The sequence below is a fragment of the Eurosta solidaginis genome, chromosome 3 (genome assembly GCF_040869045.1).
Source record: "Eurosta solidaginis isolate ZX-2024a chromosome 3, ASM4086904v1, whole genome shotgun sequence".
NCBI lineage: Eukaryota > Metazoa > Arthropoda > Insecta > Diptera > Tephritidae > Eurosta > Eurosta solidaginis.
Window position 1 is genome coordinate 51,870,253 of NC_090321.1, and position 27,532 is coordinate 51,897,784.

Below are 27,532 nucleotides of genomic sequence, written 5' to 3' on the forward strand. Positions count from 1 at the left end.
ATTACCTTTGTATGTAGTCTATTAACTTGACAAATACAAGTATCAAACTAATATTTCGAAAATGTCAATAACATAAGATCATTGATGACGAAAAAAGATAAGCAAAAATTGCACATTGATGCCTAGATGGCATCGCCTTGATGATAACTTTTTTTTCAGTGTACAAATTGGCCGGACGGGACCTACATGTTTTATGCCGACTCCGAACGGCATCTGCAAGGCAGATGAGTTTTCACTGAGAGCTTTTCATGGCAGAAATACACCCGGAACGCTTGCCAAACACTGCCGAGGGGCGACCCCGCTTAGAAAAATTTTCTTCTAATTTAAAAACCTTATTTCTAAAATTTTGATGTTGCTTTGCCCGGGGTGCGAACCCAGGGCATACGATGTGGTAGGCGGAGCACGCTACCATCACACCACGGTGGCCGGTGGTGACAATATTTACAATATTTATTTTCATATCGATAGTTTTACAATACTTACAATAGGGTTGCTTAACTTCTAATAACTTAAGCTATATGTACATAATGGGTTTATAACTCGGCCAATCTGCCAAGAGATCGGCCTCGATCGTAGATATATTTACTTTTTTTTCTTTACATACGCATGTCTAACTTATTTCTAAAGGATCTACTTCAGAACCTCCATCCTTAAAGTGATTAAGTTTTTCTAGCCACCGTTGGATGCCGTGAGCTTCCACAACCCCGTCATATGGTAACTGTGTCAACTGACTGTTCTCAATATCGCGGACGATATATCGATCATTCCCTAAGACCTTATGAATAGCGTGCGGTCCCTTGTATTTGGTATACATTTCTTATTGACTCCGGCAGTCGTATCTATATTTCTTATCATCACATAATCGCCTACCTCATATTTCTTACAACTAGTTCCATCCTCGAGCTGTCGTTTCGAGTCGTAATCCTGTCTAGCTTTGATAGCGGCTGATGCTTGTGCACGGATGGATGCTAAATTTCGATCATCATCAGGACATAACTTTTCTTGAAAATATTCACTAAACTCATCGACTATACAACCCCGTTGTTCAACTCCAAACAAAAGTCGGCTAGGAGTATCTCGACACGTGCTATGTACGGAATTATTCACAGCATATTCTACTTCTTGTAACTTCTTACACCAGTCGGCATGGTTAATCGGATCGGTGATTTTACCTAACATCATCTTGAGGGTTCTATTAACCCGCTCCACTTGGCAATTCGCCTGAGGAGAGGCGGTGGCTACTTTCACGTGAGCGATATTTCGCTTAGACATAAAATCATTAAACTCTAGGGATGTAAAGCACGTACCACGATCACTAATGATCTGTCTAGGTCGGCTATAATAGCTGAAATATTTTTCGAGGGCACAAGTTACTTCTCGTGTGCTGGTCGAATTTGTTGGGTACAGTTTCACAAACTTGGTAAAAGCGTCGACCACAACTAGAACATGTTTTCGTTTTGAATTTATAGACGACAGGAGACCGAAGTGGTTAATATGGAGCGTATCGACCGGCAAGGGAGATTTAGGGATGTGTTATAAATTCCTCTCCTTGGAGCGAGGAGGGGTAGCATACATAAGGCACTTTAAGAAATTTCGGATAAATATTTCTACCTTCGTTCGCATATTGGGAAACCAGTAATACGTTACTAGCTTCTTAATAGTCTTATCGACTGGCTGGTGACCTAAATTTTCGTGAATCAGCCGTATTATATTAGATTCCATTTCGCCGGGAATAAACACCATTTTCCTTCCATTAGGCTTGCATTTGTATACAAGGCCGTCAATCAGCTCATGGTCCTTCACTGAACCATCTTCAAGATGGTTTCGAAGAATACTTATATTTTCATTGCGTTCCCGGGCGTTCTGAACTTGAAATTCAACTTCTTCAAAGTTAAGGACGTGTGCAATTTGCGCTCTACTCAGAGCATCGACATGTGCCATAGACGTGCCCTTCCTATGCAATTCTAGGGTTAAGTTGTTTTTTTTCAAGAGTCATGGTTAACGAATTACAATCTGTAATAATTTTGAACTGCATACCCTCAAGATAGGTTCTATATCTCCTTAGGGCATAAATTATTGCTGGAGTCTCAAGCTCAAAGCTATGGTATCTGGATTCGGCACTGGAACATGCGTCACAATGTAACTCAGTTTCCTTACCTCGGTGATAAATAGCTAATACTGGGCTATTAATCAGCCAACCAAACATTTAGGTTATAAAAAGATTAGAATACGAATCGAATTCTAATGTATTTCTCCAAGGTAGAAGGTTAGAGGACGATTTGCGAAACTGTCGCGAATTATAGCATTCTCGAAAAAATGGGGACTTCGTTCTCGATATCGAGGAAATGGTTAGAATTCTAATCGAATTCTAACGTCAATTTCTAATGGGTTTCTAATGAGAATTTTTGAGTGATGCGCAATTAAGTTCAATTATTTAAAATCAGCGAAATTTTCATTGTTTCATTATATCAAATACTTTTATTTGGTTATAAGCTTATGTATTAAGAAGGAACATATTTCAAAGGCTTTTTCTATTATAATAAATTAAAACCGTACTAGTGTTATTCGAATCGTTTTACAGTCGATTACTAATTTCAAAATTAAAGTCAGTGTTTCTTTTCAGCAGATTCTGTCGGGGTTTAGCAATCTGAGAAAATGACGGCACGAAACGACGAAAATATGAAAATAATCCTATACAAGACTGCAGCTGCTTTTGATTGCTAGATATTGGGAAGTTAGCGATGCTTCGGATATGGGATCCGTTTCGCCGGATTCCCGATTGGGTCATTTCATACCCAAGATAATCAATTTCCCGGTATCCAAATTTGCTTTTATCTAGGCTAAGCTTTAGTCCTCTCAAAGACAATCTTTCCACAACAGTTTTCAATAGGGTCCTGTGCTCTTCAAAATCGACTGTGGCGATGTCATCCATGTATATTATTATTGCTCTACGGTCTACTAAATCTCGGAACACTGTATTAATAAATCGTTTGAATACGGCAGGGGCATTCTTTAAACCGAACGACATTTTCAAATATTCGTATTGCCCATTAGGGGTCACAAAGGCAGTGTATGGAATGGATTCGGGTGACATTTCCACTTGGTGAAACCCGCTTTTTAAGTCTAGGCCGGAGAAATATTTTTTATTTTCTAAGAAGTCGATGCTATCGTCAATAAGGGGCAATGGGTAGTTGTCCTTAACAGTTATTTTATTTAGAGGTCGATAATCCACACACATACGAGTCTTTCCGTTTTTCTTTCGTACCAGGACTTTAACGGAGGCGTATGGCGAATTGCTTGGTCTTATTATTCCTTCCGTCTGCATTTCATTTACTATTGATTGCACATTATTTCTTTCAGCATAAGAGAGACGTCGAGGAGCACAATGGAACGGCACATCTGTTGTCAGATGAATTTTCATGTGGTATTTAAGTGATTCGACCTCAACGTCGTTCTTAACATAGCTATTCTCAATTAATGCAACTATATTCTTTCTTTGAAAGTTTAGGATTTATATCAAGACAGTTATTATCTGTTGCTATATCCGAATCTATACTAAAAATATTTGGAATGTCAATAGGAATAGGTACCATACTACATAAGGGGTTCTAGTCTTAATATTGCATACAGATCCAGACGCCGCAGTATTTGGTACATTGAAGGCATTAGTAATATTTGTTAGCTTGTTGACAATTGGGCGGATATCGTAACCTGACAACAATTGCTTTTTTTCACTTATGTATTGCTTATTGACACTAATTAATTTGATGTTAAATAAGTCTAACAAATCACGTCCCAAAATAACCGGCAGATTCACGTGTTCATCAGATATTATTTTCAATTCAATTTCTTTTATTTTATCATGAAATTTAATATTACAAAGATATTTAATTAGATTTCCACCGATCGCTTTATATTTGGATTTTATTTCCGTCTTCCTTTTTATCAGCTGTTTTGGGACCACTGATTTCCTTATAAAACTAACCGGGCTGCCAGTATCAAAGAGACAAAATAAATTATTAGTTTCTACCCTTTCATTTAACTTAAACATAACTCTTACGTAATTATATGCAGCAACCGTGGAAAATTCCTCATCAGCATCGACATCAGCTTCAGCTACTGCAGCCATTTCGTTGTTTCATTTGAGTACCTTTTTTGGGTTCGGGCAAGCTCGATGGTCGTGTCCCATCTTCCAGCATTTGAAGCATGACCCGTCTGGTCTTAGCGGAAATGGGCAGTTAGGTTTTATGTGCCCATGTTGAGAGCAGTTGAAACATAATGGTTTCACTTCACTTTTTTGACTTGCCGCTTCGCTTGTTTGGCTCTTATGTGCATTTGTGGGCCGGTCTGGACAAAATATTTATTTTGATAGCGGCTTATGAGTCCTTTTAGCTCTTCAATACTTCCCGTCAGCAAGAGGTTAGCATTTGGCACTGTATTCCCAATGCCGTCGATGACAAAGTCAATTATTTCTTCTTCTGAGATGTTGGCTCGTTTGGCAATTGCTTGCATGTGAAGGACATAGCAATGCAATGTTTCGTCCTTTTTGCGCCATTTCCTTTGGGACAGCATTTTATATATTTCTTGTCGCGTGACTGAGAAATTAAATTCTTTCATAACTGCGCTTTTTAAGTCATCGTAGCTCAATGCCATTGTAGTGTTCAGAAACACACGTGCCGTGCCGATCATGCAACGTCGAAGGGCAAGTAATTTGAAATTTTCGTCTGCAAAGGTTGAATCGAGGATCTCCTCTAAGTCCCGGATGAAGTGGTGGACAGGGTATGCCACATCGACCCCACTAAATTTCGGCAACGCATGCTCGATGTCAGCAAGATCTAATCTGCGTTTATTTTTTACCGCGGTGTAATTTTGCAATTCCTCGATCTGCTGCATTAATTTCAGCATTTGTACTCTTTTCTGGAGCAACGTTATTTCCTCATCGACCTTACCCGATATCATTTTTCCAGCGTTAGTAGTATTCACATTATTAATACCATTAGGAGTAAAGTCATCGGCATTGGTGACGGCATCGGCATTGGTAGCGGCAGAGGCGTTAGTGGCGGCATTGGTAGCGGTAGCGGCATCGGCGTTGGTGACGGCATCGGCATTGGTAGCGGCAGAGGCGTTAGTGACGGCATCGGCGTTTGTGGTAGTACTGGCATTAATTACGGCATCAGCTTTAGTGGCAGCTTCGGCATTTTTTCCAACATAGGCAGTGGTAGCGGCCTCGACGGCATCCTCATTGTGCACAATACTGCCCAGCAATTTGCGTAATTGAGTTGTGGTGGCCGATTGTGGAACATTCACATGCGCTTCAGTGAGCACATTTATAATTTCCTGTCTGGATTGGTTCATTGTAAAAATTTTGTATCGCACTTAGTTTTTAGGGTTAACCCCACACCTGAAGTTGTAAATTGGTTAGGTATTTCAATTATTTTATACGATGTTTAAGAATTAAGTTGAAACACGACTTTTATAGTCTTTAGATTTACCAGAAGTGCCGGCCACCATATTTATTTTCAAGGTTGCCCTCTATTTTCATATCGATAGTTTTACAATATTTACAATAGGGTTGCTTAACTTCTAATAACTTAAGCTACATGTACATAATGGGTTTACAATTGGTATAGCTGTTTGGTGGAAGCGTTCTCCCTGTTCAACGGATTCGGTAGAAAGTTGTCTCTCTAACCAGTCGATATGAGCATGCATCAAATGCACTTTTAAAGACATATGAACGTGTACTTTTGAAAACGCTTCCACTAGGTTGTTGACAAAATCTCGAAAATTTTCATCGCGCTGATTTCCTAGAACTGTAGTAATAACAATTTTGGCGCAAGAAAGTTTAGGAAACATTTGTCTTAGACACGCTTTTGAGGCATCATTGGTTTTAATAAATGAGTTGATAAAGTTTATTACTAGTCCCAATTTTATATGTAGATTTTCTCACGACTTACTAGAGGACTGTTTATGACGTTTGCTTTCCTAACTGTATATTCGTAACGAAGTGGCCAATCTTTTTTATTGTATTGGTCTCCGGTATAACACGTATCCCACAAACAAATAAAGCACATATTCCTTGGCCATCCAGACGGTGGCAGTCCCATGATAGGGGCCACTACTTTCATGTCTGCACATACTCTCAACTGGAATTGCTCGTACTTTATATAATTGAGAAGGACTTTCAAGTTGTTGTATGTTTCAAGCCTGTCTGTATTGTATGCCTGATGGAATACTAAATCTCAGCTGTTATCATTTACTTACTTTGAAAGCCTCGCACACTTGATGGCCATCATTTGTTGGGAAGCACAGTGGAAATAAGTACTGTCAAGGGCTCATAAGTATAAAAACGCAGTGCTTTGATTTGAAAATAGCACATTTAATGCAAGTTTATGATTTATTTAATATTCAATAGTTTTACCAGCTGGAAATTGTGTTGGTTAGAATAAATTTTTGGTAAAAAAATGAATTTTTCCGCTTAAACAAGGGTTTTGACATATTTTTCTTCATAAAGTTTAAACATATGAAATATCTATATATACTCGTATATACACTCATGGACAAAATAATAGGTGTACATAGCCTTGGTCCTCTATCCTTACAAGATTTTGCAAATGAAAACGAATTTTGTGCTTCAATGTCAAGAATTTTAGGTGCTTATACTTAATATAAGTATGAAAATCATTAAAATTTATCTAGTTAAAAGTAAACTGTATCGAAATGAAAAAGATAAGTTGGTCAATATATTAAATAAAAATTGTTTGTTTCGGACAAGCCGTTTCTTTGTTATCAAGCGGGACTTTTATTTTGGCCTTAAAAAATAAAAGTCCGGATTTAACTTTTATTTTCGGACTTTTATTTTTAAAAGTCCGAGTTTAACTAGTTCTAGCGGACTGAAAAAATAAAAATCCGAAAATAATTTTTATCTTGATCCAAATATATTAAAAGTCCAAAATTAATAGTTTTGCAAGGAATTATATTATAAAAGGACTAACAGTTTCGGCCTCTGATTATAATTCCATACGGCACCAATTTCTTAATCACCGGTATTTTCTCCACACCTATTCTATTGGGTATGGCTTTATTAATTTTTGGCAGGTTTCCAATGTGGTGCTTTCTCATCCCAATCCTTACGTCCTTTGCCAAATTGTTTTGAAATGAAAAGGACGACAATCTTCTTCTAAGGTCTCAATGGGGTTGAGGTTAAGGGATTGATTTGGCCGTTGCATACATGGGACGATTCCATTCCTGAACCATCAAGCTGAAATTATGTTTTAAATCGGTATCTTGGTTATAACTCAATCTGAGTGGGATGTTTTTCTCCACATATGGCAGCTAAACATTTTGCAAAATGTTACAGCTGAGTAAACAATATACAGTTACACCCGAAATTAAACTCTTTTGCTTGTTATTTTTCTGTTATATAATTTCACTTTTGATGCTAAAAAGTCAACGTCATGCATACAACAGCCAACACGAAAATGACAGGGAACTAATCTCCAAAACGTTTTCGATGAAATTCGAGAATATTTTGTACGTTTTATTTCGAGTTTTCTAAATTTTTGAATATGCAGTTTTGTAGCGTAATTAATTATAGTCTAACAAAGAACAACTTATAGGTTTTTCATAATTCGCATTGATATTTCAAAAGGGTATTTTATGTGTTTTTTCTATTTTTTATATGGAATAAAATCTGAAAAAATGCTTGCTTTTCAGATGAAACTAATATGAAAAGTTCGAAAACTTTTTAGAGGTTGGTTTTCATTCTTTCCATGATACAAAAAAGAAGCTAGTTCCACTCAAAATATTTTGACGTATTTGGGGATTTTTGAAGTTTCATAATGTTTGTTGTTTTGCCAGAAGCGTTGCCATACCGTTACTGTTTAAGGCAAAATTGTGGGTTTTCGGGATGGAAATTTCCTTTAGGATGAAAACGCAATTGTCACTTGAGACAATAATAATATGCTTTAGCACGATTTATGTGCATATATATTGATTGAGAATACAGTAAAATATGCAATTTTAATGAAAAATAGTGAATAGTGGTTAATGACTCATATCTTTATGGCATCTTGATCCCTAGACAGAAGAAAATACACGAAAAATCCTGCTGTTCTAACATGACGCTATGATCATGCCTCTGCAGTGAGTGGTAGGTGTTTAATTTGTTACGTTTGTGGGACGTCAATGCTAAATGCGTACAGAATGTGTATAGGCGGGGATTGCGCCAAGGTGACCCCTGGTACAACGGGCAAAACAACTCTCATAACTACTGCTAACTTGCAGAGCTACAGGGCAATGTTCTCCTCAAAAAATGGTTTAACAATTCCTTCCTTAAGGGCTACGTTTGAATTATACAATAAATAAAAAAATAAAAAATGTGGACCTGTAGCCAATTTATCAAGAAATTGCGGTGTCGATTTATATGGACCTCCTTTGAGCAAGCAATTGACAAACGTGTATGTTTTGCCAAAATATTCTGAGCAAACGTACGGACACTAAAAAGGCTATATTCCCTTGCTTATTATATTTCGATCCATGTTTCTTCCACCAAAACAATTCTCGTGAGCTCGAAAACTTATTAAAAACCTTTTATAGGCTGATATTTCGTATATTGAAATATTTCCAAGGCATGGGACTCATTGTTTTTTCTTTTTTATTTAAAATAAATATGAAAGTAATTTAGTCGTATTCGTTAATATGAAATCCATCAAAATTCGTAACATTTTTCAATTTGGTAGCTTGTTTTTGGTGAAATTGTCATTGTCCTCACAAAATTCAAGTGGCTAATGTCACACTAAATGGAACTACCTCTATTTTTTGTATCATAATGTAATGATAGAAGGTGGAGGAAGATTTGACAGCTGTCATATCGAACGCCCTTAGCTCCAGTGAGCTCCAGGTTGTATTTTGGAAGTACACGAGAAAGGGGGCATAAAAAATGGCCCCTTTTTGAAATAGTACTTAAATTCATTCTTTTTAAATAATCATAAAATACAGAAAGGAGTGTACGTAGCTTGGTTATTGAGCAATTTTATCATAAAAATTATGAAATGAAGATTGCTGGTAATACTTTAGGACAGAGGCGAAATGCTTATAAACGAGCAAAAATGGTGGCAGAAGTGTCGAAAGACACGTTTTTAGCTCGATATTAATAACCTGAAAGTATATATTTTATGATGCCAAAAGATATTTGCAAAACTAGCGTTGAAAATTTTATGCACAAAGGTGTTCTACCCCGGTTTTGGAGCGGCCGGGGGTTGTTGTCCGGATTACTGATACCGAGGTAAAAACGTGTCTTTTGAACTCTCGACATTTTTGGGCGTGTAATAACAGTCGACTCCTGTCCGGGAGTATGAAAGAAAGCAGTTTTTAATATATTACATCAGGGGAAAATGTTACTGAACACACAACAGGAGGACGGACAAGGCAGCGGGTAGATACATTTGGTGGAATACTAATTGAGGTTTTGGCTTTAGTCTTGATCCCTATCATTGAATTCGCCGCTGCGTCCAACTATAGGTAGGGGGTCCGAAGCCGAAGAGAGTGTGTACACATCTAGCCAAGCTTTCGCTGACAGTAAAGCTACCAAGCGAGCAGCTGCAACTTTTCAGATGCCCGTTCGGGACATCGTCATGAGCATGTTCTAACGAGCATAACGTATACATTATACATCGCACGTTGTCGTTTTAACGATAAATACGCTCTCAAAATGCTTTGATAGTCCTTTGCTGGATATAGATTCAGTTTGTACGTTAAGGTACTATCACGACCATCTCTGGAACGATTTGATATGACCAAGTTGAACCTTCTAGGTCATAGCACCCTCTTCACACAGTAGAAAAGCTTCTGATAGCCATTCACTTGGAAATAAGACCATAATGGGCGGCAGACTTATAGATCAATGGTATCACTATATAAAAGTGTAATGTAACAATAATCCCCGCCCTGGGCTAGGGAACCCGCCACATAAAACGACATTAATACAACAATTAAAGCAGAGCTACTAGGTTTAGAGAGCGCGTGTAGCTTCGTATTATAGAGTCATGTAAGCGGCGGTAAGATATGACTGTACTCAGACAGCCGAGCGATAGATTTACCTAACACGTTCGTAATGGTGTATCGTTAGACATCTATGTGACAGTAACGGACTGTTGTCATCAAAAAAGAGTGACATACCCCCCAACTTCAAGAATATGCCAATTCGCAATTGGTTTTCTATGGAAAACCACCAAGCAAACAACCAAAAACCTGGGTAATGCCACTATTGGTGCTGACCACGGCAAAACTTTTAACCCCTGCAATGTGAGCTCTTCTGATTAATGTGGTCAGCAAAAAAAAAGATGAAAGCATCGCCATTCAATATACATATGTATGCGATAGACGGGGCAAAGAAAAGCGGGCGAGATACCCATACCGGATATTAGACGTTTTTGGTGGCATGAACGACCCGATATGGAAATAATGTGCAAAACGAAGCCTCAATTAATGCATTAAGGCTGATTTTTTCCCGGGGCCACGTTTCAATATAAAAACGTAAATGTATCCGTCCTCCAATCGGAACAAAACTAAAATCACCAAATCTAAGGTTCAACGCGATCATATCAAATCGTTCTCGAGAGGATCGGGTTTTTACCTTAATGTTGCTCGTTTCCGGAGCGTGCCGGATCAATACCCGTCTACACCCACGTCTCATATTTCATTAAGGGATGAATGCAGTTGCGAATTAATATGGACGAGAGGCTGGTGAACCTCTTCACGGATGGATCCATATTGGTCGGGAGGATTGTGGTGGAGTATTCTGCTATTAGCTCGGTGTTAGTCCGAAAATTGGAAAGCCCGATCACAGCAGCGTCGTCCACGTTAGGCTGATCTCTTGGCCTGGGCGAACAGAAAGTGTCCGACAGTGGAGATTTAACAGGGCTGCTAAGTGGAGACAATACGTTTTGCCGTGTCGGGCGTTGTAGGTTTATCAACAACATCAAATCGGGTCACGGCTATATTATAAGTCGCAAGTCTTATAACTCCATCTTATAATCGCTACTAAGTAGCGAAACAGTGGAGGGGTGTATTCTGTCAACCCACAGATCCTAGGAGGTTGGGGTCGTATGTAGAAGTTCACCCACGGGGAAAACTTTATAATGGCCGTTCTTTTGGGAATGACCAGAAATATTCTTCTGGCATGTTTGGTGATGTGGTAAAATAAAAATCACTTTGAGAACTTTCCTATGGATTTCGTTGGCAGCTAGCAGCTAGCTATAGAAAAGGTTGATGTTACACTTTACATGTCAAACCGCGTTACGCGCTATGATGAGCATCTGCCACGTAAAACCACATTCCAATGAAAACACCAAAATCCAGGAGATGCGACGTACCGATAAAGTAAATACGACCAATGGAAGTGGTCAAGCAAACGAACACAGGCTTGGTTTCGGATTCGTGGTAGCGGAAAGAGGAGCGCGTGTAACGCACATGTTAAAAAAGTCGTGTCTGCCAACTTCAACGCCAAGAGCGAAAAAAGGTACATATATTTGGCCGCGAAGGCGGAAGGTCCAGCCCCTGTAACAATATCTCTTGCAATGAATTGAGACTGATCGACTTCGGCCGCGACCCAGCCATTGTTTTATACTCCTGTCCTGCCTTCCGGTCAAAAAAATAAAAAAAATTGATACAGGTGGAAGACATGTTTGGATATTTGGATATTTGGATGCGCGATCCAAATTGGCATGCAAATCGCAACAGCAAAAGGCAGATTACCTGGAAAAAGAAATGAGAAGACCAACTTTTAAAAAAGTGTTTAGAAAGAGAACTATCATAATTATTTTAACATTTTACCTTCATTTTTTAGCGAAAATATCCAAATTTCTAAAATTTTGTTTAGTAAACAAAATTATTTTATCACGAATTTGAATGATAGAAAAGTCAACACAAAACGGAATTTCAGAAAAAAGTGATGCAGTTGTATATTTTTTCAGAAAAGACGATTTGTATAGTTTTACATGCATTTTTTCCTCTGAATAAAAAAGGAGTTTTGTAAAGCGACTACATTCTTATTTCTAAGGGCGTCCAAGATGGCGGCGTTAGAGCGGGAAACTGCTTACATCTGTCACCTTATATAATTCCATCATGTTTTGTATCATGACTCTTTCAGTCATTGTGGATAAGAAAAGTGTGATAACTTCTGCATAGACGCCAAAATTACAAATAGAGCCGATCACCTGATTTTTTATTGACTATCGTGGTCTCATTCTCTATCACCCATCTTGAACATCCTGTCAGGAGTTGACGGATAAGATATCACACTTGATTTATCCACAATGCTTCCAGTTACAAAATCATAGACATTTTTTATTAAACTATCAAAACAAAAAAAAAAGAGTTTATTTGACGAACTTTGGTGAATAGGCTCTAGACCAAACGGCGTGTACCTATACAATTTTACAATCGTAAACTTACTCAACAAAATGTGTTTTTTGTATTAATGGACGGAGAACGAGTATGGAAAATGTTCCAACGAAATAGCTTCCGCTGTATTGGACAGACTTGATAAGATCGATTTTGACCCAGCTATAACTACCGTCAGGTTGATGGCGGATGGTTGCAGTAGGCAAAACAAAGCCACCGTACTGATTGGAAAGTGTTGAAAATGGCTTTTGGAAAAAGCGCTAAACGACGTGCAGAATGTCGCAGCGGGTTTTCCGGTAGTAGGCTGCTGAAAATGTATTCGGTACCATTGAAAAAGATATCAGAAAGGTGGAAGTTATAACGCAGCCAGGAACGTAATGGGAGCTATTTTCAAAAACGATCTCAGGTCACTTTAAGACTACCGGAGCATGTCATTTTTCTTTTTAAAATATAAAGCGGTTTTGCCGAAGAGGTGCAAAACTGGAAGCGTCTCTATCAGTTAAAAAGCTTCTAAAGTGTCTTAAAGAAGGGACGCATCCTTGCTCCTGAAATCTTAGAAAGCGGCTTGCAACAGGTCAATTTACTTAAACTTAGCGATGTTGACAAATTTCTTACAAAACACTATGGCGACACTTGGACATCGCTAGAAGATCTAAGTTTAATACAGCTGTTCTATCTTCTGAAATATTTTTGCCAGCTGAGAAAAAAAGAGACTCCAGATTGCCAGTAACATAAGCAGACGAAGAAGCATGTTGAGAGTTTATCGGTGAACTTCTTTCTATACTAGTATAATATAACACTCTGAAACATGTTTTAAATTACGAATATTGTATTACATTGATTTTATGAATTCAATAGGATATTAGATATTACGTTTATAGTATTGTAACGAATTTCGGGAAACCCCGCTTATTTTATACCTTCTACTAACGTTCGTATATCTAAATTGTTGAATAAATAACTCCAATAATGAACAAGTAAGGAAGGCTAAGTTCGGGTGTAACCGAACATTACATACTCAGCTGAGAGCTTTGGAGACAAAATAAGGGCAAATCACCTTGTAGGAAAATGAACCTAGGGTAACCCTGGAATGTGTTTGTATGACAAGGGTATCAAATGGAAGGTATTAAAGAGTATTTTAAAAGGGAGTCATAGTTCTATAGGTGGACGCCTTTTCGAGATGTCGCCATAAAGGTGGACCAGGCGTGACTCTAGAATGTGTTTGTACGATATGGGTATCAAATGAAAGGTGTTAATGAGTGTTTTAAAAGGGAGTGTGCCTTAGTTCTATAGGTGGACGCCTTTTCGAGATATCGCCATAAAGGTGGACCAGGGGTGACTCTAGAATTTGTTTGTACGATATGGGTATCAAATGAGGGGTGTTAATGAGTATTTTAAAAGGGAGTGGGACCAGGGGTGACTCTAGAATATGTTTGTACCATATGGGTATCAAATGAAAGGTGATGAGTATTTTAAAAGGGAGAGGGCCTTAGTTCTATAGGTGGTCGGTCGCCTTTTCGAGATATCGATGTAAAAGAAGATCATGGGTGACTCTATAACGTGTTTGTAAGATATGGGTATCAAATTAAAGGTACTAATGAGGGTTTTAAAAGGGAGTGGCCCTTAGTTGTATATGTGAAGGAGTTTTCGAGATATCGAACAAAATGTGGACCAGGGTGACCCAGAACATCATCTGTCGGGTACCGCAAATTTATTTTTATATATAATACCACGATACTGTTCCTGCCGATATTCCAAGGGCTTTTGATTTCGCCCTGCAGAACTTTTTCATTTTCTTCTACTTAATATGGTAGGTGTGACACCCATTTTACAAATTTTTTTCCAAAGCTATGTTTTGCGTCAATAAACCAATCCAATTACCATGTTTCATCCCTTTTTTCATATTTTGTATAGAATTATAGCATTTTTTTAATTTTTCGTAATTTTCGATATCGAAAAAGTGGGCGTGGTCATAGTCGGATTTCGGCCATTTTTTATACCAAGATAAAGTCAGTTCAGATAAGCACGTGAACTAAGTTTAGTAAAGATATATCAATTTTTGCTCAAGTTATCGTGTTAAGACCGAGCGGAAGGACAGACGGTCGACTGTGTATAAAAACCGGGCGTGGCTTCAACCGATTTCGCCCATTTTCACAGAAAACAGTTATCGTCATGGAATCTATGCCCCTACCAAATTTCATAGCGGTTGGTAAATTTTTGTTCGACTTATGGCATTAAAAGTATTCTAGACAAATTTAATGAAAAAGGGCGGAGCCACGCCCATTTTCAAATTTTCTTTTATTTTTGTATTTTGTAGCACCATATCATTTCTGTAGTTGAATGTCGACATAATTTACTTATATACTGTAAATATATTCAATTTTTTGTTAAAATTTGACTTTTAAAAATTTTTTTTTAAAAAGTGGGCGTGTTCGTAATCCGATTTTGCTAATTTTTATTTAGCACACATAATAGGAGTAACGTTTCTGCCAAATTTCATCATGATATCTTCAACGACTGCCAAATTACAGCTTGCAAAGCTTTGAAATTACCTTCTTTTAAAAGTGGGCGGTGCCACGTCCATTGTTCAAAATTTTACTAATTTTCTATTCTGCGGCATAAGGTCAACCCACCTACCAAGTTTCATCGTTTTAGCCGTATTTGGTAATGAATTATCGCACTTTTTCTGTTTTTCGAAATTTTCGATATCGAAAAAGTAGGCGTGGTTATGGTCCGATTTCGTTAATTTTAAATAGCGATCTGAGATGAGCGGCCAGGAACCTACATACCAAAATTCATCAAGATACCTCAAAATTTACTCAAGTTATCGTATTTACGGACGGACGGACGGACATGGCTAAATGAATTTCTTTTTTCGCCCAGATCATTTTGATATCTATCTCGATTAGTTTATGCCGTTACGGATTACCGTTATGCGAACAAAATTAATATACTCTGTGAGCTCTGCTCAGCTGAGTATAATAATGCAAAATGATCTTTATTAGACTACTTTGAAAATACTTCACAATAACACTTATACTTCGCAACCAATAGCGTGCTTAAATCAAACTGATTACTGAATACTCAGCTTGTGCTGCTTTTATACTCTCTGCCCAAATGTCTAGACGTTTCTTCTTCTAGAATTTTCCACTTGGTTACCAGCTATATGCGTGTGTATTTGTAGTTTATAGCCTCTCGCATAGCCATATGCGTGTGTTTATGTGAGTACTACTTCGACTGATGACTACATCTGTGTGTATGTTATCTCTTCGTTGCCTTGTATGTATGCGGGTAAATGATGATTAATGTGTTTATGTAGCTTGCTTTAATGTTTTTGTGTCTGTGCATTTACTTAGTAACCGTTTAGAGATGGTAATATTCGTATTTTCATTCGAACCGTTTAAATATCAAAACCGGAAATATACAGGTGCCAGTATCAAAATCCGCATTTCCCATATCTTTTTCCTTATTTGTTCAAAAACTGTTGAGAACTTAGATGATTTTGTTATATAATCCGATTTAGTGTATCCCTTTTCTGTACTAGAAATAATATTTCTAATGATATTCGAGAAAATGCTTTAAGTTCTATTTGTGCTTTACTCGAAATTGAAAATGGTGGAGATTGCCGCCTTTGATTCTAGCCCCCTCATTTAGGTGTTCGCTGCTGTATGCTGTTTTTGCTTTTATTTACTTGACGCTACGCTAACAAAACAACAAATTCTCTCCCCACTCACCTCTACCTCATTTTCATTAAATTTCATGAGCATTCCATGGAAAATCGTAAAATTTCGTCGATTCTCAAATTGCTCTTTTTATTAATTTCCAATGCCAATATGTATATTTAATACATATGACACCTCAATGTAACGTGGAAAGAGAATATACAATTTTTTCTCATTTTAAGTTTAAAAAAAAATCATACAAAAAAATTAAAAAAATAAATAAGCACCAACTCTAGTTTCCTTACCAACCATTTTTTTTAATCTCGCCTGGCTGTAAAAAATCTCAGTTCGTTCGTTTCTGGTAATAGACTAAGCCTGGAATAAATCTGGGCCTATTATTTTTGGTGCGGTATTCAAAGTCCAGAACCTAACAAATTTTGACCGTTGAAAAGTTACGAGTGAACGAAGCAATGCACATAAATTATGCATAGACTTTTTTGAAATTTTATTTTATGTTCACACCATATTCCAATGTTTTTATAAAAAGGGAACTCATGAATTCTCGCAAATCCCTCATAAGCCGTGTAAACCTCGCAAACTTTTGTGAAATGTCGTTTAATTTTTTCTATATTGACTGCTGAGTTGAATATCACCCTATCTTGGGTACCGTTTCGAAAACGCCCTATCTCCGAAAACATTGGAATATCGCCCTATCTCGGAATTCGCTTGAAGAACGAGCTATCTCCGATTTTGTTTCAAAAACGCCCTATCTGAGCTGAAATGTAACACATTTTGACATTAGCTGGGGTGTTTATGACAAAAATTCTCAGAAAATTCTTTTCAATCGAATTTTATTTACAAACGTGTTCTGGGATAGGGCGTTTTCGAAACGGCAGCCGAGATTATCATCCTATCTATTCCACTCAGCGGTCAATATAGGCTATGAGCAAATTTAAAAGCTGAATTTTGTACGTATTCTGTATAAGCAGCCATGTCCCGTACAAACATTTTAATTTTTACATCAACATTTTTTTGGTACAAACACATTTTAGTTTTTTTGTTATTTTAATAAACTTTGATCCAAGTTCAACCAAAAGTGAGTTTTGGTTTTATTTTCAATTTTTATTAGTTTTGCTGAAATTTCATCACATTCACTGTAACCATAAAATTTAGGGTATTTTCTCTGTTCCGTACAAACGCACATGTCTAAAAAAGTTATAGTCTGTCTTTAGTGAAGATCGAAAACTGTAAAAATTCCTACGATGTGTCCCCAGCGGGTTAGGGGATCAGAATGTACCCGCGGTAGGTATGCCTGTCGTAAGAGGCGACTAAAATACCAGATTCAAGGGGCAGTGTAGCGCAACCCTTCAGGTTTCCAGCGCAATATATAGCTTCTCCAAACCCAATTGTCAACCTCACCTATCCGCGGCGAATCCTGTTTCACTAACAGACGAGGCTCTGGCTACCCCAAGCTCCTCATGGAACTTGGTGATGGGGTGGGGGAATGGCCTGAAGGTTTAATGTGGCCACATAAATTGCTGCCGAGATGGTCGGGCTAGCACCTTAATGGTGCTGTGGTACCGGATCTGTATCCGGCAAAGGACCATCACATCGATAACACTCCCCAAAGCCTTCGGGGAGCAACCTTATCGCTACAACAACAACAACAACATGTGTCCCGTACCAACCGTGGAATGCTCCTTCAATAAAACGCACTGCTTGCCTGCAAAGTACATAGAAACTTAAGAAATTTCAAATATTTGTCATTAACATTTTCTACTTTTCTTTTTATTAAAAGTTTTGAAGCCTAGTTTGAGAACATAAAACTGGGTGGTTTAAATGTAATGAAGTATTGCACTTGGATTTACTAATATGCCATTGGATACGGCAATAGGATTTTAATTGAAAATTAACGAAAACGTTGAGAACAAATCTTAAGAATTGTTGTACCGATAAGGATACTTCCCGAAGGTTTTGGGTAGTGTAATCGATGTTGTTAGTCCTTTGCTGGATGAAGATGCGGTACGTTCCGGTAACAATCACCATCAAGGCACTAGCCCGGCCAACTCGGGAACGATTTAGTATGAGGACATAAAAACTAGGCCATACCGCCCTCCCACCCTCTAGATCCATGGGGAAATTGGGGTCGCCAGAGCTCGGCTGTTATAGAAACAGGATTCGCCACGGGTAGGTGAGGTTCTCAATTTGGTTGGAGAAGTTATAAATTGCAATTTGGTATTTTAGTCGCTTCTTAAGACAGGCATACTTGTCGCGGGCATGTTCTAAGTTCCCTAACCCGCGGGCTAATATTAAATTTGAATATTAAGGGTATTCTCTCTGTTTAGAAATCGTCGAAAACGTAGAAAATATTTCAGTTTTACTGTCAAAAGTTTTGTACACGCAACAACAAAATACATTTGTTAAAAATTTTCTACAGCTTCCAACATTTCCTATACTCAACCCATTTATGTTTAACATAGCGGGCTAAATGCGGGATCTGGGGCCCGTTTCACAAAAATACAAGTCTTGTAATAAAAGTTAATTTGTTCTGGCAGAATGAAAAGGATACCATTTGTGTTAGGTGTGCGCTCTCTGTGTGATGTATATGGAGTCTAGAAAATGTGGAATATTTTCTACGTTTCCTACGTTTTCTAGACTGAGCGAATCGCCCTATTGTAAAACAATGCAAGAGTGCAATTTATGTGAGCACCACTGTAGATATACACGTTCATATTTTAGAGGCTTGGGTTGTGCTGGGACTTTCATAATTATTATATGTGACCCGGTCTATGAAAAGGTGGCTTATGACTAAAAAAAAACAGCTGTTAACAGCTGTTTCTCACACAAAAAAAAACAGCTGTTAAAGGCTGTTTCTCGCAATTCTTTTTTGAGTCATTAGCCACCTTTTCATAGACCGGGTCACATACAATATTTAAATCAATTTAAAATGCAATTTATTCAAGCGTTACCTGCAATCAAGTGATACAAAAATGTTCATACATCATTACACATATTTTATAAGTATTATTTAATATCATTTTACATATGTAACTATTCCCAATTCTTTGCATTCATTCGAATAAGCAAGTATCTATCCCATTAATAAGATACTGAATACCTGAAAACACTTATACATATCTACATAGGTATCTATTCTATACACTACTCTAACAGACCTGGCCGACGTTGTTCCGTCCTAACTTCGGTCTATCTGCATAAGTTTTAAGACGTTTTTAATTCTTATTCCTCCTTCCTTCGCTTTCCCCCTTTTCCTTATCCTTTTATTCAGTCCTCCCTCTGCCTTTATTTTTCTCCCTCTTCGTCTTGTCCATCATTTCTTTTCCGCTTCATCTATCCCTATCTCTCTTTCTTCGTCAAACTCTATCTCTATCTCCTTCCCTTTTTTCTATCCCTCGCTCGTAGTTCCAGTCCCAATGCCAGCCCCAACCCCAGGTCCGCTCCCAGTCCCAGTTACAATTCCAGTCCCAGTCGCAGTCCCAGCCCCAGTCAATAGGGGGCTAAGTCAAAAATATGAAATTTTGAATTTATGCATACTACATGGCTCCTCAACTCAATACCTACTGACCTGTATGCTTTATTAAAATTTACTTACAAAAAAGACTTGCTAAAATTCAGAATTCTATTGGGAGTCCTGGACATTGTGATTTTTTGAATTGATCGCTGTTTTTAACCTAGGTGTGTGCTCTGTTGTTAGCTAGGCACTTTTACCGGCAGTTCTCGTTTTATGTTTCGTTGTTTGCTATGGAACATTATCTACAAATTTATGGGTCGACCTTGAAGATTAAATATTTTTACTTTCTAGTTTGGGGCAAGTGACAATCAGTAGACGGACGCGGTGATATGATAATGAAATAAAAGTCGAACTAATAACACTGTGCTACCGAAATAAAAATAAAATGTATATACATACATACATATGTACTTTATGGTAGGTTCACAGGTCCAATCGAACAGACTGTGATTGTTCGTAAATGGAATTAACACTCAAAATCTGGATCGAGGTGCCATAAATTCTATTCAATTCCTGTCCCAACTTCGTTCTGGATACTTTAACTTTAACAGGTTAAACTCTTACTTGTCCGGAATCAACCCCGACATAATTAATGTATGCCCTCTTACTTGTCCAGAATCAACCCCGACATACTTAATGTATGTCCATTCGATATGTTCCCATGACACCAACCATCTTTTCCATTGTAATGTGAAACCTACGCGTCTAACACCAATCTCCCTAAGGTTCGCCGCTGTTGAAATTGCCAGTTTCCTTGGACTACCGTTAGAGGTTTTTGATGAAAATTGGTGAGTGGTAGGTAGTGCCCATTGAATTGGGCGAACACTGTTAACACAACAACAACATGCGGCCTTTTTGAAACAAATTCTGATATAGGACGTCCCTCAACAAAATTAACCGTATTCCTAAATAAATTCTGAAATATATCGTTGTTGATGAAACTTTTGACGTCATCCGTTTCAGCATTCAGCCTGTCATTTTTAACATAATAGTCGATAAGAAACGCTTACTCAAAGTGAACGAATATAAGCAAATTTTTTTTTGAACTAAGACGACTGTCGACGAAAATGTTAGTAAAATCGAATAAATTACGGGTCAATTGAAATAGCTGTTAAATTAAAAAAAAAGTAAGGCGCGATAACCTCCGAAGAGATTCTAGGCCCAGCTTCTCTTCCAATTTACTTTGTTGTTGTTCTTGTTGTAGCGATAAGGACACTCCTCGAAGGCCTTGGGGAGTGTTATCGAGTTGATGGTCTTTTGCCGGATGCAGATCCGGCACGTTCCGGTACCAAGCCCGACCATCTCGGGAACGATTTGTTATGACCACGTGCGACCTTCTAGGCCATACCGCCCTCCCACCCCCTAGATCCATGAGGAGTTCGGGGTCGCCATATCACAGGCTGTGTAGCGCAACCCTTCAGGTTGCCAGCGCAATATATAGCTTCTCCAAACCCAATTGTCAACCTCGCCTATCCGGGGGGAATCCTGTTTCACTAAAAGACGAGGCTCTGGCGACCCCAAGCTCCTCATGGAACTTGGTGGTGGGGAGGGAGGGATGGCCTGAAGGTTTAATGTGGCCATATAAATCGTTCCCGAGATGGTCGGGCTAGCACCTTAATGGTGCTGTGTTACCGGGGCGTACCGGATCTGTATCCGGCAAAGGACCATCACATCGATAAAACTCCCCAAAGCCTTCGGGGAGCAACCTTATCGCTACAACAACAACAACAACTGCGAAGTCTCAAGGTCATTATGGCCATGCTTGGATAGGAAATGCACCAGCTTCCTTCTCAAACTGAACAAATCCGCGGTGAGAGTACTTACGGGTGTCATCACAGCTCATTGTGCTATCGCGCCAATGCTCCGACGACGGCGAATACCAACAAGCTCCCTCTGCAGAAGCTGTCAGCATGAGGAGGAAGAGGAGTCGGTCTATTAGGGTTCATTAGGGAAAGCAAGTGGTTCGTTGAGGACCGCTAGGAGGTAATGGGGTTAAACAAATGTGCCGCCACCCTGCACTTACTGAGGGCACTCACAATCGACAAAAATGTCTCCGTCTAATATAACCTAACAATTATTACTTTCGCCCTAAGAATACTAATGAAAATTGTTAAAATAACTAATTGATGTCCTTCAACATTAGAATAAAAGTGAAGGCTGTTGATGTGACAGAGATTTCTATGACACTATCCCAACAAACACTGAAGTTAGATAAAAATTTGAGAAAGATTAGATAACTACCCCTGTTCTCGAATATCTAATGTTAGAGAACAATTCGATAAACGGTGGAGAAACGTTGCGTTCCCAAACAAAATGGAGCCTAATCGTGAAAAATTATAGTTCTCCAATCAAACTCTAATCTATTTCTCGAATAGGAACGCTACAACAACAACAACAATGTCCTTATATCAATCTAATTTGCAATAGTTATATAATCTTTCTCGCCTCAATTACTAGTCTAGTTTTCTAACAATTTTCTCTAGTCGATATGGCACTACATAAAATTTCTCTAACGGTCGAAACTTTGTTTGCTGGGATGGTCTTAGAACCAAGTAGTGCGTACTATGGCGTAAGTTTCTCTTTAAAATAAGCTGATACATTTGCATAATATTGATAGTTGCTCGCTGTGTAAATGACCAATGAAATTCGTTCGTTTAACTGTAAAATCAGTTCGATTGATACTCTGTAACTTTTACAGAATAGTTAGTTTCTCTTCTGTTAAAATGACAAACGAAATTTTTTTACTTGACATAAAACTCGTTTCAACTAACCCTAATGCATTAAATTTTGCTGAGTGTCTGTTAATTCAAGAACAACAAACCTGATTTGTTAATTTTACAAGCGTTATTTCTTTCGGTGTACTGTCGGCTCCAATACTAAATCTAAATTGCCTAGAGTCTTTGTTAAAGACAATAAGAGCAACTAAATTAAACACGAATACAAATTTTTCTTGTTTTGAGAATAGGGTGATACGAAAGATCTTTCGAATGGCTCTATCATAAACGCTTTTTCGAATCTTAATCGGTTTTAGCTTTTAATGGTTGCAGTCAGTATCAGCGTATTCGAGTATTTCGTTTGAGCTTTTGCAGAAATCTCGTAAACTTACCTCGTGAGATTGGTATTTATGTTTTGTGTAGCAAGGTTTGTGTTGGATATTATAAAAGCATGACCCGTAACTCCTAAAAAGTCTATTATAGAATACGAGCCGGATTCACGTAAGCTTTTTAGCTAGTTCATCCGCTTTTTCATTCCCATCTATTCCCATATGACCTGGAACCCAATATGGATGTATGCTTCTTCCTGTCCCGATTCTCCCCAGAGACTGCTTACACTCTAACAGGTCTTTAGGTGCTGTGCTATGCGAGATTATTGAATTGCTGCTCGACTGTCAATATAAAAGTTAACACGGTTGCAGCTTAAGCTATTCTCTTCCAGGGTTTCTACTGCTTTGGTTACGGCTAATATTTCCACTTGGAAAACGCTACAGTAATCCGCCAGCCTGTAGGATCTGCTTATTTCCGGATAAGCACAGTATACCACAGACCCTACTCCTTCCACTACTTTGGAACCATCTGTGTACACATGTATCACCTCGTCCGCCATTTGCGCAGCCTTTCGCCAACCTCTATTGTGACCATAAGATTTCCCTCGAAGCGCAGATAGGGAATCATGTAGTATGTTCGTCTTGTGATTGATGACGCTATACTACTATGGCCATATGGTCGGCGCTCCAGCTGCCCCGAGGCACGAGCATGGTTGCAGTTGTTAATGCTATGTTCTTTGCTACCAGGTCTACAGGTTTGGGTCTTTGAACTCGCAGCCATTTTAAAAATATATATGCGCTTCATTAACTCTTAGCGGTAAGCGAAACCAACCTTCATACCCATGCACATCGAGCGAGTTCGATCGATTCTTTATAAAAATAGCTAAGATAATAGTTCGTTTCAAATCCTTAATCATATTTAAAACCGCTTTCTGATGACCCCATGTCTTCTCTATTGCAGACTACACACCACAATATTTGCCACGCTATGCCTTGCGACAACACACCGACGGCGCTGGGAACTCAAATTATTGGATGGGTGGAAACTGTGCCGGCGCACAAATTGGCGTTCAGCCCATTTTACTCTCACGTTGGAGTAATATCAGTGAAACACATTATCACACACAAAACTGGCAAGCAACACGAAAATTCCATCTAACACGTCGTCTTGGCGAGAATGCATCTTCCAAAGTTGAGGTCACCGTTAAAACGATGAAAGAGAAACAAAAAGAAAAGGTAGAAGAAATTATAAAAGAAGCTGCAAGCACACCAACAGTGACAACAACCAAACGTGAGGCTGCGGAACCAAGTAAGGCGGACGCTGCAGAGCCACAAAAAGCAGTGGTGGCGAAAAAGTCGTTGGGTACACGCATTTGGGAGGAATTGGTACATTACTATCATGGCTTTCGTCTGCTTGTCATCGACATAAATATTTCACGTAAGCTGTTATGGCGTGTACTGAATGGCAAGACGTTGACACGTCGTGAGAATAAACTACTATTACGCACCACCTCCGATCTCTTTCGACTCATACCGTTTTCAGTGTTCCTAATTGTACCATTCATGGAGCTATTGTTACCCTTTTTTATACGTTTCTTTCCGGGCATGTTGCCGTCCACGTTCCAAACATCTAAAGATCGTGAAAACAAATTGAAACAATCACTGCAAGTGCGACTCGAAATGGCAAAGTTCTTGCAGCAGACACTCGACGAAATGGCTGTGCAGCATAAGGATCACAGGAGTGAAGAAGCTAAACAATTTGCCGAGTTTTTTGAGAAGATAAAAGATCCTCAAATGCATGTGCCCGTGGAGGAGATAATTAAGTTTGCTAAACGCTTTGAAGATGAAATTACTTTGGATTCATTATCACGTGAACAACTGGCTGCATTGTGTCGCGTGCTCGAACTAAACACAATGGGTACCAGCAATTTGCTACGTTTCCAATTGCGTCTCAAGTTGCGATCGCTTGCCGCTGATGATCGTGTTATAGCGCGTGAGGGTGTTGAGGCGCTAGATCTCTTTGAGTTGCAGCAGGCGTGTAAGGCACGCGGCATGCGCGCCTATGGCCTGACATCGGAGAAATTGCGTGCACAATTGCAGGAATGGATTGATTTATCGCTTAATGAAAAGGTACCACCCTCATTACTGCTATTGTCGCGAGCCTTACTCATCTCCGACGACACGGCGACAACGCACAAACTGGTTGAGACTATGCGTGTGCTGCCCGAAGCTGTGGCGACCAAAACTAAAGAGAAAATTGGTGAAAGTGAAGGTAAAATTGATAATAAGACAAAGATTGAGGTGCTTAAAGAGGAAGAGCGCAAAATCAGAGAGGAGCGCGAAGAAGAACGCGAAGCTGAAAAGGCTAAATTGGAAGAGGAGCACGCAAAAGCGGCAGAGGAACTACTTCACAATACACCGTTCATACAATCGAGCGCTAATGTGATTTCAAATGCCGAACGGCTACAAGCTGAAGCAAGCAATAATATAACCTCAAAAGATGTTGAATTGCTATCCGATGCATTGAAATCCTTATCGACAGATAAGAAAATGATGGTTGAAAAAGAAACGCTGAAAGATCTCAAAGAAGAGCTTGAGGACTACAAAGAGGATCTTGAGGAATTACGTGAGGTGCGCAGTGTTGTGAAAGAACCTGTACATGAAAGTCGCGCAGCGAAGATGCTCTTCAAGAAGGTCAATAGTATGATTGGCCAACTAGACAAGGTGCTAGTGGACATGGAGAAGAAACGTGAAACACATCAACAAAAGAGCGCAGCGAAGACAGACGCAGTTGCAACGGAGAAAGCAGCGGCAGCGGAATCGCTGCCAACTCAGGACATGGTGCCGGATATTGTGCAGGATATTGTGCACATTACTGAGCTCATGAATATTATTAAGAAGGTAAAAAAAGCAATTCTGACTGTTTTGGTCTCTATATTTGTTTTTACTTGCTTTTTCAACTCACAGTTACAAAAGACCTCAGACGAGACTCGTTTGAAACAAATCGAAAAAGTACTAAGCAAAATTGATGCGGACAAAGATGGCATGATCACGGTCGACGAAGTGCTGAAGGTGAGTGCCACACAACGACTACATTTCTTGTTTTTTCGATATACAAAAATTTCTTACGTTCCTTAATATGTTCTTTTGTCGCACAGGTCGTTGAAGCAATTAGCCGTGAAAATGTCAATCTGTCCGATAAACAAATCGAAGAATTGGTTACGCTACTCGATAAAGAGAACGTTATTGAGACGGAAGAGCGTTTGGAGAAAGCCATTGCGAAGAGCATTAAAATGGCCGAGAAACAAATTAAAGATCAACAGAAACAGGCGGATGATTTGAAAGCGGCGGAGGAGTTGAAGGATATTGCACCGGAGCTTAAGGATAACGCAAAGGATCTTAGTTTAGATGCACAGAAAAACATTATTAAAACTGAGGTAAGAAATAAAAAATGTGGTTAGATTTTTCTGCAGGGGTAGCCGCCTTCATGCCTTTATGTAAGAACTTATTATATTCACGGTGGTAAGATGTTCAATTTTATGTCATGATTCGCTTCTTCTCTGGGGTAAGCACTTTGTCGTTGGTGTGACGACTTAGCCAAATTCCTTAGCGCCCGCCGATGTGGTTGAGAGGCTTAGGGGCTTTCATCTTTGCCGTTATGAAGTAGAAAAGAGTCGCAAGCAGAGAAGAAAAGCGAAAAAAGGTACAAGGTAGAGAGTGTAAGAGAGGCTTTCACAATAGCGCACACAATTAAGAATTGTCCACTCAGGAGCCGTGGTCGACCTAACAGTGCGTGAGGCCATAGAAATAGGCGTAGGAATAAGTCGATAAGTCTGCATTCAAGAGGCAGAGAGGACCCAGTTAAAGGGCCGTGAAACGTGCTAACCATATCGACAAGGGTTAGGGGGCTTATAATATACCTTTTAGAGGGTCCGTTCCCGAGATGGTCGGGCTAGTACCTTGTTGTTGTTGTTGTTGTAGCAATGCTCGCCCCACCTAATAGCCGCGACCGATCACAAATTGTCATCAATATCCTCTAACGGGAGTCCAAGGAAACTTGCCGTTTCAACAGGGGTGGACCATAAGGAAAGGGGTGTTAGAGGCGTTGGTTCCACATTACAATTAAAGAGTTGGTTGGTGTCATGTGGGGACACATTGCAAGCGGGGCATACATTTTGTATGTCGGGGTTGATTCTGGATAGGTAAGAGTTTAACCTGTTACAGTATCCAGAACGAAGTTGAGCAAGAGTGACACGCGTTTCCCTGGGGAGTATGCGTTCCTCTTCCGCGAGTTCTGGATATTTTTCTTCAAGTACTGGATTCACCGGGCAATTCCCGACATAAAGGTCCGACGCCTGTCTATGGAGTTAACCAAGGACCTGCTTGTGTTTTTTCGCTTCATACGGCTGGGTTCTCAGGTGCCGTATTTCCTCAAAATACTTACGGAGATGACTCCTTAGGCCCCTAGGCGGTGCTGGTTCGTCAATCAGATGTCTGTTGGGATGCCCAGGTTTCTGGGTATTCAACAGAAACTGTTTGGTCAGCATCTCATTTCTCTCCCTGATGGGGAGTATTCTCGCCTCATTATGCAGATGGTGTTCTGGGGACATAAGAAGACAGCCCGTGGCGATTCTGAGAGCAGTATTTTGGCAGGCCTGTAGTTTCTTCCAGTGGGTGGTTTTTAGGCTTGGCGACCATATGGGTGACGCGTAGCACGTAATCGGCTGGCTAATTGCTTTGTATGTGGTCAAGAGCGTTTCTTTATCTTTTCCCCAGGTACTGCCAGCAAGGGATTTGAGGATTTTATTACGGCTCTAAATTCTTGGAACAATTGCGGTTGCGTGCGCACCAAAATGTAGATTCTGATCAAACGTCACACCCAAGATTTTGGGG

General features: G+C 39.2%; 1 protein-coding gene across 11 annotated transcripts in view; it reads left to right on the forward strand.

Moving 5' to 3' along the window:
• Letm1 (Leucine zipper and EF-hand containing transmembrane protein 1) overlaps nucleotides 1-27,532 on the forward strand; it is a 55,491-nt gene that overhangs the window by 24,838 nt on the left and 3,121 nt on the right. For all 11 annotated transcript variants that reach the window (XM_067771681.1, XM_067771687.1, XM_067771683.1 and 8 more), the window contains exons 3-5: nucleotides 23,601-25,540; nucleotides 25,607-25,711; nucleotides 25,798-26,076. In XM_067771681.1, coding sequence (XP_067627782.1) covers nucleotides 23,601-25,540; nucleotides 25,607-25,711; nucleotides 25,798-26,076 — 2,324 coding nt within the window. The remainder of the gene's footprint in view (nucleotides 1-23,600; nucleotides 25,541-25,606; nucleotides 25,712-25,797; nucleotides 26,077-27,532) is intronic.